The following is a 13,493-nucleotide window of genomic DNA, read 5'->3' on the forward strand; positions in this document are numbered from 1 at the left end:
AACGATCAATCTGAACGATTCGAGATGTGAGATAAGAAGTAGGCTGCTCGTTTATTCTTCGATATTCGTTATTGAAATTCGTGGTCTGAAAACTCACCTGTTCGCCTTTCGGGCAGATTCAGGGTGGTTGCACGGAAATGGACGCTCTCGCTTCGACCTTTGCTGTTGCTCGCGTATATGTGGACGTCGTAGGTGGTCCCCGGCTCGAGATTTCCGACCGAGAACGATGGCACTTTGCTCGTTTGATTGTAAACCGTGGTGCTCGGTTTCGAGGATGTGCTGCTTGTTCCCGACTCACGGTCCACCTGTATCGTGAACTTCTGCGGCAGACCACCGTCGAACCCCTCGATGCACTCCACGTACAGCGAGTCTATTGTCTGGTTCAAAAGAGAGCAATTGCGCGGTGTGTCCGGGTGACCTGCGAAGTCGAATAATTAGTATGGTCGATTCGAAAGTTTTGACAATTTACGTTGACCGGAAACGTATTGTATGTTTTAGGACGAGTGGAGATCATTTTGTGGAGTTTTGAGCTAGATGAAAGAGGTTTTGGTGAGAGAATTGTTATGAATGGTGGAAGATATTTAATGAAATTGGGTAGCAGAATAATAACGATGAGTATAATATAAGTAAGGGATGAAAATTCAAGATGTCTATCCTTTTGGTAAATCATCGAACTTTAATTGGTATTGAATGATCGATAATATTTTTGATATTGTGTACAGTGACTAATTCGAGATGTTCTAATAATCATCATGGAACTTCGTGTTATATATTATTCTACTATCTTCTGTTCAGTGAATTTGACAAATAGAACTCTAATATTTTGCTTGATATATAATTTTGATTAAACAATCAACATTACTGTGCAAATTCAATCACAATATCGAAAAGTTATATCGATCACTCGAGTTGTAAAACAGTTTAGAGTTCACAAACATAATTTTATCTAAATCACATCCACGATTTAAATTATTTATCACGTTTTCTCCCTGATACTTGTTTACGCCAACTTTCCATTTCTCGGCTCGAAAAGAAACGTAATAAAGCTATCTCTATTCTTCAATAGCGTTGCTTCGAGTAACCCTGGAAATGTAGCTCCCCATAGCTGACCCGTGATTGCGTCGGGCGAAGAGATGAAGCGACTCGAAGTTGGCAAACTATCACGACAAACGTCTGTCCTTTCCAGACGAGAACGGAATACTGAAAGGATGGGGACACCCTACCCTTCGAACGTCTACCCGTTCACGTACGAACCGATGTGGAACTTGTTGTGTCGCAAACGATAGTGTTTCTACGCTCTCTTTAATCAACAGATACAAGTTTAGATTTTCGTTTCGGAACAGTAGCGAATTCCCAAAAGTGAACGATTCCATTTTAGATGCAGTGCCCTGTTTAATAGCGCTTTTTATTGCTTCGTTCGCGCGGTTTAGTGCCTTCCACTGGTACTAAAGTGTGTTCATCACGTAGTGACGCGTTTCGTCCACGACGCTCGTATTTCTGGATACTCGTCCTCCATACGCCACATACTATTCGTTGGAGTTTTCGTAGATATTTTCAACATGAAATGTCGTTCGAAGAATTGCCGTGAATTCGTGTTATTTTTATGAGAAATATTCAGTAAAATCTAGTAGTTCAGAATAATTAGTTTCTCTTGGATATTATTTTGTTTGAAAACGAACTAAATCCTTGTGAAAATTATTTCGTTTTTGATAAATACATACGCTGCAATTTCGTTTTATTTTTATTCAACGTATGAAATTTTTTCAATAAAATCAATGTATGCATATACGAGTTAACATAAAATATTTAAAAAGTATTTTTTATTTTTTCTCTAATAATTACAAATATTATTTTTTAATATTCGTTTCAATATTTTTATAAGATGGACAAGTACGTATTTAAATATTCCTTTCAATAGAGAGATCGCTGAATAAAAATAAAACATGATATGAAAGCATCGATTAAAAAAACTATATTCGATCTAGTTTCAAAGATTTACCAATAAAAGCAAACAATCCTCGAAATTGAATTTATCTAAACGATACGATTTCAAACGAGAATATCCATTTCTGCAATTCGTTCGAACACAGAGAATACTAACATGAATTTTTTCAGTCGATAAGAGATCGCAAAAAGAAAACGGACATTCGGCTACGGAGGCGTCCGTCGTTGTTTCTAATCTGCATAATGAGGAAACTTTTTAAATCTAATTTACGTCTATCAACCATCCCATGGGAGACACTTTTCCCCGGGATTACTCGAGAACGTTGCACGGCCAACCCTCCACTCGCCACTTCTCACCCTTCCTCCCTCCCCTCCACTCTTGTAAATCCTGGCGATTTATATTTACACTAAAATCTTAATTTCCTCGGTTTCCACGAATTGTTACATAATTAAAAACGAAGTTTTTCCATAAAGCTATAGTGTCTCGTGACTTCGAGCCAGTTTCCAAGTATCTTCTCTAAGGGATGGACAATTTTCAACGGTCTCTCGCGCATTGCACTTAAGATAATGCGAATTTTCCTTGGATTAAAGGATTATCCGAAGAAACACAAGGATACTTTGAAATACCCGGAATATCCTCGTTAAAAATGAATGTTTTAATAATCGAAAAATCATTCCTGTTGCTCGACTCTTTCCAATTATTTTAACACGAATAATTCTTTGAAATCGGGATTGATTCTTTTCCTTCGATGCCAGACAGCATTCTCTTGGAGAAAAGGAAAGTGGAATAGTGTATCGAGGATTTTCTATTGAATGATTTCTTCGTTCCAAGTGATTATTGCATTTGATATTAAATTTTACATATTTTATTTAATTAATTGTGAATATTATTAAAGAGAAGCATAGAAAAATAATTCATTTTTACTTTGTCACAGATGTATAATTAAATTTACAAATTTTTTTTATCGAGAAAAGAGAACGAAGTTCTATATATTCGTATGTATGATAGAACAATAGAAATTTAAATGTGTCGATATAAAAGACACTTACCAGCTGGGACAATGTGATAGACACAAGGTTCAAGTTGCGTTCCCTGCTCATTTGTACCCCAACAAAGCAGAGTACCATAGTCTAACTCGGTCATTGGTGTGTAAGAGGCCGTGGAACGTGTTCTCTCGCTGATGACTTGTGCTTGAGGTATGTCGATCGTCTCCATTGTGTTATTGAACTTCCACATAAACGTTACTTCCGGTGGATTTGCCTCGAGCTCGCACGGTATCCTCGCGGTTTCCTGTCGCGCCACACCGAATACCTTCACCTGACCGTGATGACAAACAGGGGCGACTGAAAAAAAATCATGCGACTACATGAAGCCTAAGCAAATGAAGCATGATGCCTTATCACCTATTTTTTTAATTTTAATTTTGCTCGAGGATGAAATATATTTTTTCCCGGAAATTATCGTGTATCAGATAAACAGGATATATTCAAGTTTTGATTCTTCTTGTTAATTTTGTTGAGAGAAAAATGTGTGAAAAATGTAGTACTGACGAATTATTAATATTTCTGTTTCAGGAGGATCAATGATTCGCATCGATGACTTTCCTCATCTCGAAATTTCCTTAGAACTTAGCATTAGATTCTTTGAACGATGGGAGTTGATCCATGCTTTTGATCCACGAGTTTGAAGATGAGTGATCGAGTATTATCTTCTTCGTTCTCTATCTCTCTCTTCTCTGATATTCGACAAAGATAACACGATTATCGAACATTATCCATGATTAAGTATTAACGATACAATGTTCGTACGTCATTTCCAAATCCTTGTCAACCGCAAGGTAGTAGCTGCAGAAGCCTTAGATTCCATGGCAATATATAATATGTATGTATATACACATATACATATATAAAATATCGTGATATATGATTGAAAAGATATATTTATTTTTTTAGGTATACACAAAATCATTCAACATCATTCAAATCTTCGTTTATGAAATGAAACGTTAAGTTTTAATAATTAACTTTTTTCCCTTCATTTTAGCTAGGCGAATATCGAACAGAATTTCTTAAGTGATCTAATCAATGAAAAGTCAGCCTTTGTCCACTCTATTCTTCTAATTCTATCCCTCTTTTAGCTTGATGTACGATCTCTGTACGTTTTTCTTCTTTTTTTTTCTTTCTTTTCTTTTTCGTTTCTAAGTACAAAGTATTATTGAATTTCAGTCGAAAGAGACTTCCGTCTCGAAGTTGAGGTCACATGGGATCTTTTGTCAGATTATCCAGGGTATCTTCTCTCCGTGGACATCGTTGTAGCTGAATGTCAATTGTGGAAACTGTTCGAAATAACGATCGATCTTCGACGATTGGTTAGATGGAGGAGATAATCTCAAAAAATGGTTTTTAGTTATTTTTTTTCTTTTTAATGAATTATTATCGATTCTAGTTATATTTTAATGATATAGTAAAATTTATACGCCATTAGAATACAGAGAAAGAGAGAGATAACTGATGGATCATCAAATTGATTTCATCTTTCATTTTTACAATCACTATCTATTTGATTTTGATATATTACGTAATCGAAGTGTCAAGGAAGTTAAATAGTTTCCATTCGTGTGTATCAGAACATTTTTTAAATCATTCTTTAACTTTTTCTTTTATAACTCTGTATATCTATCTTTCTCTTGTCTACCTTTCATACATACATCGTCGTAATCATTATTCAGAAAAATTCTCCCAAGAAAATTTCAAAACTTCTTAACTAGGAAGAGAATTATAAAGCAATCGCATGACAAAACTTGGTCCATCCTTTAGCAATAATTATTCTAAACGGGGACAGAATTATGCATTCGGGCAACATAAATCGCCACGATAGTTAGCGGAGACACTTGGCACGTACCAAGGCCATAGGCAATGCGTCATTAATGCTTAATGGACAGACATTAATTTGTTATTGTCAATGGAAGGATCGATAGGAATTCTAGTTGCCGTAAATTCGTAAATGTGTGCATGACAATACATTAGGAATCAATTCCATCTTAGTTCCAGAAAAGTGGGAATAGTACGATAGAATAGAGGTATAATAAGTCTTTGAAACTCAATAACAAAGAAAAATGTGAAAAGAAATTTGTCAAAATACGATTATTACGTGATTCTTATTATTTTTTTTTTGTTTTTCATTTTTACAATCACTATACGAATTTATTATTTCAATGTCAGTAAAGATTGATAGGGTACTTGATTTATGGGGATGTTAAGAGGATGATTTTAGTAATATGTTTGTTAGAAATGAAACTTGCAAAGAGAATTTAATTTTCATAGTTTTAAATAGTTTCATAGTTTTTAAATAGCTTAGTGTTTAAATTTTAGATAAAGATTCATGACTTCTTTTTTTATATTTTTAGTATAAGTTTGTCAAAAAATAGATTGATAGATTTGGATAGAATGAAATATTGTTTGTTGAAATTTTTGTCATTTTATCATCATTGTTTGTTAAGCCTATAGCTTAAATATGAGGGTATGTTTATTAAAAGTAGGATTTGAAAATTGATATTCTATGTAACATTAGATATAGTATAGAATATGTGATAATGGGAAGAGAATATAGATTTAGTAAGTAAACTAGGATATTAGATGATTCTGATATGCATATTTATCGTAAAAGAGAATTTATCAGAAGAGAGAAATTGCGATGTTTGAAGATAGAATTCCAACAATGAATGTTCCAGTATTCGAGTAGTGTATCTGTATGAAGATGTGCAAAAGTGAGTGTTTTAAAAAGCGTGGCAACGGAAGTAGAGTAGTAGAGTAAGGGAGATCAGAGAGAATTTTTTAAGAAAGTTGTTTCAAAGAACAATTTCGAGATAAGAATTCTTTTAAAGAATACTTTTAAAGAAGTTTCTTTGAATTTCTTCTACGTGTTATTTAATCAAATTGTTCATTAAATATAATATGGAAAAAGTTTTTCGTTGTTTAATAATTTCTTAATTTTCTTTTTTTCAAATGAATAATTAATAATAAATCAAGTTTTTTTTTTATTAATAATTCTTTTAATATAACAAAATACAATATTCGTGTAACACGAAATAATTTTAGAAATAATTTATCTCGGGTTTTTTATCGAACCGTGTCAAATATTAATAAGATTTTTAATTATATTTTCATAAGAGTATATAAGTCCTTGTTCTCTTGAGTCTTTCTTTTAAGGAACAGGAGCGAGAATGTTAATAAGGCGAGAATATTTAATTGAACTAATTCAGGGAGAAGAGTAAAATCCGTGCTTTTAATAGCAACATATGTAAGCCAAGATTTCTCTCCAAGTTTAAACTCCGAAACGGAAATACGTGATGATAAACGATATTTCCGGTAGAATAAACGCTTTGGCAAACTTATTAGTTGAGTGGATTTAATAACAGATTGTTAGTCATCCGACGAGACTGTAGATAATAGATTACTGTACTGTCGCAAACAGAATTATGTTCAGTCGTGTCCAATCTGCATAATCAACAAATTAAGTGGTCGTAAGTTTTTACAATACAAAAACACGCGATACCATTTGTAAATTTAACGTGCATAAAATGATATATGAGAAAATTATCTTTTAATACGTTCTCGGATTTATTATGCATTTCTTTTTTTTTTTTTTTAAATATAATTTGTCAAAATAACTGGTATTTTAAATAATTTTTCAATGAAGATATTTAAATAACAACGAAGTTCTTATATTTTATATTTCAATACATAAAGATAATTAAATCTTTATTTTATTCCAATTATAATTTATCCTATTGAATAATTATTTCAATATTTTAAATATCAAAAAAAAAAAAAAATAAAAGAAATACATAAAAATTCAAGAAAATATCACGAGATTTCGATATATTCTCCACAAATTTGTCTCAGTATATTTATCAATAATCACGAACTCTATCGCTTTAATCAGTTTGTTCAACTCCCTCAACATGATACATTAAGAAGTTCTTAATCTGCATTGAACAAAATTGATGAACCAAAACTCGTCGAAGCGAAGAATCGATCGATGCGCGTTACTCTCCCTCCTCGCTTTTGCTCGAGACGCTTTGCAATATCCATTAACATGGTTAATTAGTGTAACTGATTAGCAACGGCCGGTGTATCGATGTTCATGCATCATCTCGAGTCACAAGCATCCGTCCGATATCTGCGTATACGCTAATCCGCCGATAAGTTGAAGCATTCCTGCAGGCGGACCATTGAAAATGTTAATCATCCCGACACGTTTCCGGTCTTTTATGGGATCTTTGATCGATTATCGTTTGGCTTATCGAATAACTTGAATGGAACCACTTCTATATAGTTTCAACAATCAAAGGGACAATTAATCTTCGAATTCTTGCGCTAACGACTTTGCGAAGAATTCTTATCGATCTTCGAAGGATTTTCGTGTAATGAAAAAAAAAATATAGCGTTCTTTAAGTTTTTATCATTGTTCGTTATTAATCGGGAATATTCTTTAGAGAATTTAATTGTATTTCTGGATGAAGGAATTTCTTTGGGATTTTATTTTTTTTCAAAAAGTTTTCTTTTTTAAGAAGAAAGGATTGGATATATATATATGTATATTTTTTTTAAATTTGTCCATCGAGGATGGTTCTACTGATGATTTGAAATCTGATTCAAAGAGGCTATAATTTTATAAGGGCGTATAATTGAAATTGTATAAGGCTCGACCGAAGATCAAAGACCATGCGAGAGGGGTGGTATTAGTACGGCGATGGTGCTTTCGAAAGTAGCTCTGTAATCGTGTTATCGTCTTTGGTGGATGTATTATGGATCTCGGCGCTGAAATAAATTTGAAATTATTTATATTGATACGAAAAGGGAACTTCGATAGGAAATACATTGAACTGTATCCTGTTACTTCAATAACTTTTTTTTACTGTTATGGACGATATGAATGAATTGCTTTATATTTTAAATTGATATAAAAATTCATTCTAATCAAACATTTATCAAAAGTATTTCCTTCATCCGTAATCTCACATTGTTAACATTATTGACTTGCGGTTATGAAGCCTTGTGGGGTAGCTTATCTATACTCATTACCATAAGGATCTAAGTACTCTCAACTCTCAACAGTATCGCCTGCGTACACTGTGTATGTACATTAATACATCTTCTAACCCGCGAATAAGTACACTATCACGCCCCTAATGAAACTTAACGATAAAAATGGAGCAATTAATCATCACGAATTGATCCTCGAGCAAAATAATTCCAATTATTCTCTTCACCCTCAAAATTCTCTACTCTCAAATAAATGACAAGATTCAAAAACAAAATTCTTCTTCTTTCGACAATAATGGAGTAAAACGCGATCATCGTTATCATACAGAATCATTTGAATTTGCATTTCCAAACACACCGACGTACCACCGATCAACCCAATTGATACTACCCTCTAGATAACCCTAGACCGCGTCAACGTGGAAAGCAAACTCAACGTGGGGGTGAAGGGGTGAAGCCAGCAAGAAACAAGAGCGGAGAGAGTAGTAAGTCGGTATCAACAAGAGGGGTCGAAGTGGTTTGAGCGGAATTAATGGCAATTAGCCGGAAGAGAGAGGCGCCTTTCGGTATCTCGCGGAGACACAGAGACGCGTGTAACGACGCGGAGATACGCCGTCGTAAAGGGGAGAGGTGGTGGGTTGGGGTAGGTTTAATCGACGCGCAAAGGTACAAACTACGCGAAAGTACGTACGTGCGCGGAATTCGTGAGGGGGAGGGGGTGGTGTGGTTCGAGGGTAGAAGGGTGTGTTCGAACCATGTGCATACGCGAACACGTGTAGCGCGGCCATGAGCCGAGGACGAAATTGGGCCGAGAGGATCATTGAATTCGAACCTTCTCCTCCTCCCCCCGATTCCGTATTTTCTCGAAACTACGACGATTACCATAATACATCGTATTTCCTCGTGTGCAAATTCTTTTAAGGGGGCCTGTTTCGCCTGCAGATTGGTTTTCGTGAACTGGAATTCACGTGGATGAGGGTCAAATGGAGGATCGAGACGAAATTTCGTTTGGAGCTCGATTTTTTGGGGAAGTTAAAATGTCTTGCGGCAATTAGTTTTAGATTTGGGAAAAATTAAGTAAAAAAATGTGTGGAATATTTAAAATTCGTCACGTATATCAAAGTGTTTAAAAATTTATTCAAAATATACGAGATGTCGTAAGATTTTTTTAAACGAGAGGGTGGGGTAGTTCGTTTTAATTTCTAAAGACGATTAATATCGATTAACGAAAATTAAAATTATTATATAAATTCTTTAAACTCGAATCTAACAAATCTAATCCAAAATCCAGATGCAATTCTCAAATGCTAATTAAATATTCTCGCCGACAATTCAGGCGACAGTACAGTTCGAAGAAAAGTAATTACGGAGCGGTTTATTTGACGGCTGAGCCCATTAACGAAGTGCCTGTTTGCGTTCAAATTACGGTCTGTATCTGTATGGGGAACATTTAGCGCTCGGAATTTCAAACGGCGTGATCCATTCGATTATTAATCGCGATACGCCGAGAATATATCTACCCTCGAAATAAATTCTGCCGAGGACGAGGTGGTTGCCCTTCGGTATCATTCATAAAAACGTCGTCCCCTGACAACTTCGATCCCTCGCCTCGAAGAAGGGGAAGGGAGAGGAAAAAGAAATGCAATTACACGAAAATCGAATGACGACAGTGAGTTCGGACTTTTCTTGATCCGGAAACAGAGGCGACATCGATCCGTCTGGATGTCTAAAGACGTTACGACGACGTCGACGTGATCGTGTTAGACGTCGCGACGCATTGCGGCTCTGTGAATTTTTAAAGAACGTCACATTCCGTCTGCATCCGACCCACGATTCCGTTTATTGACAGCGCAACATCGGTACGCGGAAAATCGCTTCCGGTTTTTTTTCCTTTTTTTATTCCACGCGTTGATTCGATTGTAGCGATTAAAGAACGAGAAGGAAATTAATATAAAGGGATTTTTCGATTATTGAAATTTCAATATTGGGACTAGGATCCAACTAATCTTTTTATATTTCAATAATTAAATTTGTAAAATTATTTATAGGTGAATGACGTTTTACGAATTTAGACGAAGAGTTAATAATATAACAGATATTTTTCGTATTAAGAATGCTGAATTAAAAAAAAGAAAAGAATTATCGTGTGCTATATTTCAAGGCGGATGAATGATTGATTCGTACTACTGAAATATGAATCGCTTCGATGATTTTAATATACATCAACTTTAATATGAAAAAATATACATAGAAGAAATTCAGAATTTCTCTATTTTTAGTAATTAATACAATTTTCCAATTAACGCAAAAATAAGTTTTTCTTTCATTTTATTTTTCAAAATATGGATATGAACTCGGACAAATCGCTTCACAACATAAGACTTTATACGAAGTAATACAAAAAAAGAAAGACATATCTACATTTAAATGATTTCTAACTTTTTATTTCAAAATTTTCATTTTAAAAATTAGTTGTACCAATTAACACCATTCGCTTCAAAACTTTCAAACATTTACGCGAAATGAAAAAAGTGGGAAAAACAAACCGAGCCACTTGGTCATCCAGTTTACGAAACAATCGGCATTGTTCCAACGAGCAATCCGCTTGACCCGTTGGCTTCTCAAAAGGGCGGTATCGTTGCGCGTAGAATTTTTTAATAATCCCAAAAACTTCTTTCCCGGTCGGTGAGCATAAATAAATGACCGGATTTAAGAGTCGTGCCACCGTAGAACTGGCCGAAATTCCACGGTGGCCGGTTATCCAACAATTATGCCCCATTTAATAATCCCTTTTCTAGCGCGAGCTGAACGTCACTGCGAGCGCTCGACTCCATTTAATCCGCGCCTTTCTTTGTTCCATCATTGCGCACCCAAGGCCCTCGAGCCCGCCATTTTACAGGCAACTAAGCGGCTTAAGATCTCACCGAGGGAACGTCGAAGAAAGCTTTCCTTTCCCGCTCGCGCATAATTATGTGTCCTAAAACTGAATTGAAATCTTAAGCTTCGTTACCGCTATAAATGGAACCCGAAAACTCCCCTCTTCCACTCCCTCTTTCCCCACACCCTTTCCACGCTTCAACGTTCAACCTGTCTCTCCGGTTTGGCCCCCTCTTGCGTTACGGGGCTCCATTTGCATGTAAATTATTACTAAGCGAAACGCACAAAGCGATAGAGAAGTGACCCCGGTTGAAAAGGAAACGCGAAACGAATCGAGGAGATGCTCTGCAGCTCTGCCCGGAAATGATCCTCCATCCGGCAAATTGTGCTTGCTCGTTGCAATACGCTAATTCGCGTATCCCCATCTAACATGGCTCGCGGAAGCTTTCAGATGGCGGGAATTTGAATTGTAATTGAGTGGTGAACCAGTTTCGATGCGATTGTATCGAAGTGAAAGATTTTGCGCGGGACTAGTGTTGTCGGAATGGAGTATCATTTTAAATCACAAGTAATTGAGTTAGATTAGATTAGGCGATGATTAAATATTTTCTTAATATTGAGTGTCTCTGTAAATAATTGTAAACGTGCTATTTTATATTTGTTGAAAAGAAAAATAAGTTATTTGTCGGTTTTATATTGGCACGTGTTACACGTAAGAAATAAATACATCGTCTTATTTCTCTAATCTATAATATCTCGGAGTTTAAGGCACGAGCTTGATAGATGGCACTACTGATGAGTTTACTAGGAGATTCAAATGGCGCTCTTGCTATTTGTACACAGGATTTACAAGAGATTTATCTTATGATAAATTAAGCATAATATTTCTTTCGTCTTGTGTATGGCATTTGTTCTAATTAAAATTAGTCGAAATGATCTAATATCAACGTAATATTTTCATATTTGTACGTTCCATTTTCACGACGTATTATAAATTACTTCATTTGTACGATTTCACTTCGATCTCATTTAGTTTTTCCAATACGGTTCGTAAATCCACGTTCTCTCTTCACAACTTTCAATAAAAACTTTTGTCTCTGAACGACAAGTCGTGGGTTCGTTACACAGTGTTATAATTGAATGTAACAATTAGCGAGAATTGATACGATCTAATCAAAAAACATATCGTCCGCCTGGAATTCCGGTTGTAGAATTGAGAGAGGGAGTTGGAAGGGTAGTAGGGGGTGGTTGGAACGTGCCACTCCCGAATCGGTCGATTCGTCTCACGTCACACCACGTTTTCCCGCGTATGTGTGCATGCGCGTGTACATATGGCGCCTATGCAAATTCGCTCGCCAAACCTGCCGTAATGATTTAGCGTGGCTCTTAATGTCTGTGCAGGAGACTGACACGTGGTTCCGCCCACGCGTCTGTCTTATGAAACGTTGTTTCTTTGCCTTGGAGATTCATGCTTCGTTGGAGATCCTGTCTCGTTAAATCGTCATGAGAAGTCCCATGACGTTTGAAATGTCTGGGGAAGATGGCTTTTTTTTTTGAGATGTAACGTGATATAATAGGAAGTATGATATATGTTCATACAATCAATTACAATAGATAGTCCAATTCTTGTTCCGTTACGTAGCAAAAAGATTGATTAAGATGATTACAAATACAAGGACATGATGATAATTTAATATCTTTACACATGTAAAGTAATTTCATTAATAATTGATACAAAGAGGAATGAAATAGCGATGATTAGAAACGTGTGTCTGATATAATTCTACTTAAAGTTATTACTCACATTTTAATTGTCCTTGTATTTTAATTATCTGCTTTGCGCATATATATTTCTGTACAATGAAAATTCCTCGTATTAATGAATTCTCCTGCAATTACGAGGAACGCTATCACATATAAAAAAACATGAAATTGTAACTTTATGAAAATCTATCTTAAAGTCTCGAATTCATTTGTATAATTTCCTCATAGTGGAGTTAAATTATTCTGTACATTATTACAAGCTTCTGGGGAACACTTGGTAATACAATTGTAGGAAAAAAAAAAAAAAGTTGTCCAATTTAGAAAATGCAAAGCATCTAAAACTTTCGTATAAACTTTAATCGAAACATCTTTCCAAACGATTCAGATAAATTTGAACATAATTAATATCATCCCCTACTTAAACTTTCGTGCAAAATTTCTAAGATAACTCGGTTATTGAAAACAACATTTTCAATAAAACGAATTAAAAAGCTACGCTTCGAAGAATAAATAATACTCCTCACAAACATATGAAACATCAAACATCCATTTCTTCCCTCTCTCGATAAATTTATCATCCACGTGTAACGCCCCAGCTCCGATATACGATCCATCTTCCATCGTCATTGCGGTTCCCGCGCAACCGTTACATCCGTAATCCGGTGTCTCAAGTCCTGTTGTAACTTACGATCGACTGACAGTCGGTCTCGCCTCGCGCGTCCATATGGTGGCCAGGGCAAATCAGTGTGTAATGGCCTTAACGCCGGTTAAACTGCCGCGGCTAATCCGCTGGACCGCGCTTTGGCCAGGGTTGTACACGCCTGCAACTGCGACGAAGCCCATCGACGAGCCACCGCGTG

General features: G+C 35.7%; 1 protein-coding gene across 4 annotated transcripts in view; it reads right to left on the minus strand.

The window, feature by feature from the left end:
- LOC122714795 (nephrin-like) overlaps positions 1-13,493 on the minus strand; it is a 330,905-nt gene that overhangs the window by 16,412 nt on the left and 301,000 nt on the right. For all 4 annotated transcript variants that reach the window (XM_043936473.1, XM_043936471.1, XM_043936470.1 and 1 more), the window contains exons 10-11: positions 2,995-3,288; positions 98-418 (exon numbers count right to left, since the gene is read on the minus strand). In XM_043936473.1, coding sequence (XP_043792408.1) covers positions 98-418; positions 2,995-3,288 — 615 coding nt within the window. The remainder of the gene's footprint in view (positions 1-97; positions 419-2,994; positions 3,289-13,493) is intronic.

The sequence above is a fragment of the Apis laboriosa genome, unplaced genomic scaffold (genome assembly GCF_014066325.1).
Source record: "Apis laboriosa isolate Shangri-la unplaced genomic scaffold, ASM1406632v1 scaffold34_cov151, whole genome shotgun sequence".
Taxonomy (NCBI): domain Eukaryota; kingdom Metazoa; phylum Arthropoda; class Insecta; order Hymenoptera; family Apidae; genus Apis; species Apis laboriosa.